Consider the following 1,122-nt stretch of genomic DNA (forward strand, 5'->3'; position numbering starts at 1 on the left):
CGCTGGTGGAGTTGTTTGATAGTAAGGAAGGGGGAAATCTTTATTGTTATCCGGAGTGGCGGGGTGAAGATTGAGTTTCTGAACGCAAATCGATGACTCGAAGAGGGGCAGGATAAAACACCCGTCAGGCCAAAACGAGTAAAATGTTGAGGTCATCGTGGAGAAAGCAAATATGAGATGGGCACTCTGATATCTATTTTTATCACCGAACAATGGCACTACTATGTCTATCTGAATAGATTTCTATTATCTTTATCCATATCCCAAGCTACAAACGCCAAACACCTTCGAGTATGCACATCCAGGGCCAAATTAATAATAACATATAGGTATATAGTTCTCAAAAAGAAATTGCCTAGTTCACTCCTTTTTAGAATGACTGGTTGTGGCTTCTTCCGTCTCCTGTTTGGCGGAGGCGTACTTTTGTTGTTTCTCTTTCATATAACGCCATCCTCTTCCGAGGCCGGCGGTGAATAAGCTCTTTATACTCTGGTTTGTACTAGGCCACGATATGGTCTTCCTGATGGACTTAGTTGCTTCGTCCTTGAGGTGTTCGTCAGCAGCAATCCTTTGCTCGAATATGCCTCCTACTCGACGATGGACACGTTCGGGGTCTTCGTCGTTGCTTTTCTCCATCATTTTATCAAATTCCACCCTCGGAATTTGGTATCTTGACTGGAATTGGAAGTACAGCTTCTCACGGAAGGACTGAGGAAGTCTTCGAACCATATTTCCTCGTTTGAACGGGTCCATATCTTGAGCTAGCCAAGCGTCTACCTCCGGGTTATCCACCCAATCTAAGCGGGCGCATTGTGGGTCATTGAAAGCAACATTTGGCAACGTCTCGATCAAGGGAGCATATAGACGTCGAAAGTTGGTCATCTGCGAGGTTACAATGTTATTGACCTTACGCGGATCCTCCGAGGCAAAAGACATCCGTGGGTCACCCAGATAACTAATGCCCGCGATGGTGCTATACAGCTGCTGTTCGGTAAATTTCGGTGGTAATAAAAGCAGTGCCACGCGGACTGCTGAAAGAAGATTCACTTGGTTCGCAAGACGGACTTTTGGGTGGTCTCTAATGGTTTTCACCGGCTTCTGAAGCCGTCCCGCGAGGTAGAG

The 1,122-nt window shown here is 46.2% G+C and overlaps 1 protein-coding gene across 1 annotated transcript in view; it reads right to left on the reverse strand.

The window, feature by feature from the left end:
- HCAG_06729 (histidinol-phosphate aminotransferase) overlaps nt 1-156 on the reverse strand; it is a gene marked incomplete at both ends in the record, with an annotated part of 1,372 nt that extends 1,216 nt beyond the window's left edge. Inside the window, one exon of the mRNA XM_001539074.1 lies at nt 122-156. Coding sequence (XP_001539124.1) covers nt 122-156 — 35 coding nt within the window. The remainder of the gene's footprint in view (nt 1-121) is intronic.
- Nucleotides 157-1,122: the final 966 nt, after the last annotated feature.

The sequence above is a fragment of the Histoplasma capsulatum genome, genomic scaffold, assembly GCF_000149585.1.
Source record: "Histoplasma capsulatum NAm1 scaffold_6 genomic scaffold, whole genome shotgun sequence".
Lineage (NCBI taxonomy): Eukaryota > Fungi > Ascomycota > Eurotiomycetes > Onygenales > Ajellomycetaceae > Histoplasma > Histoplasma mississippiense.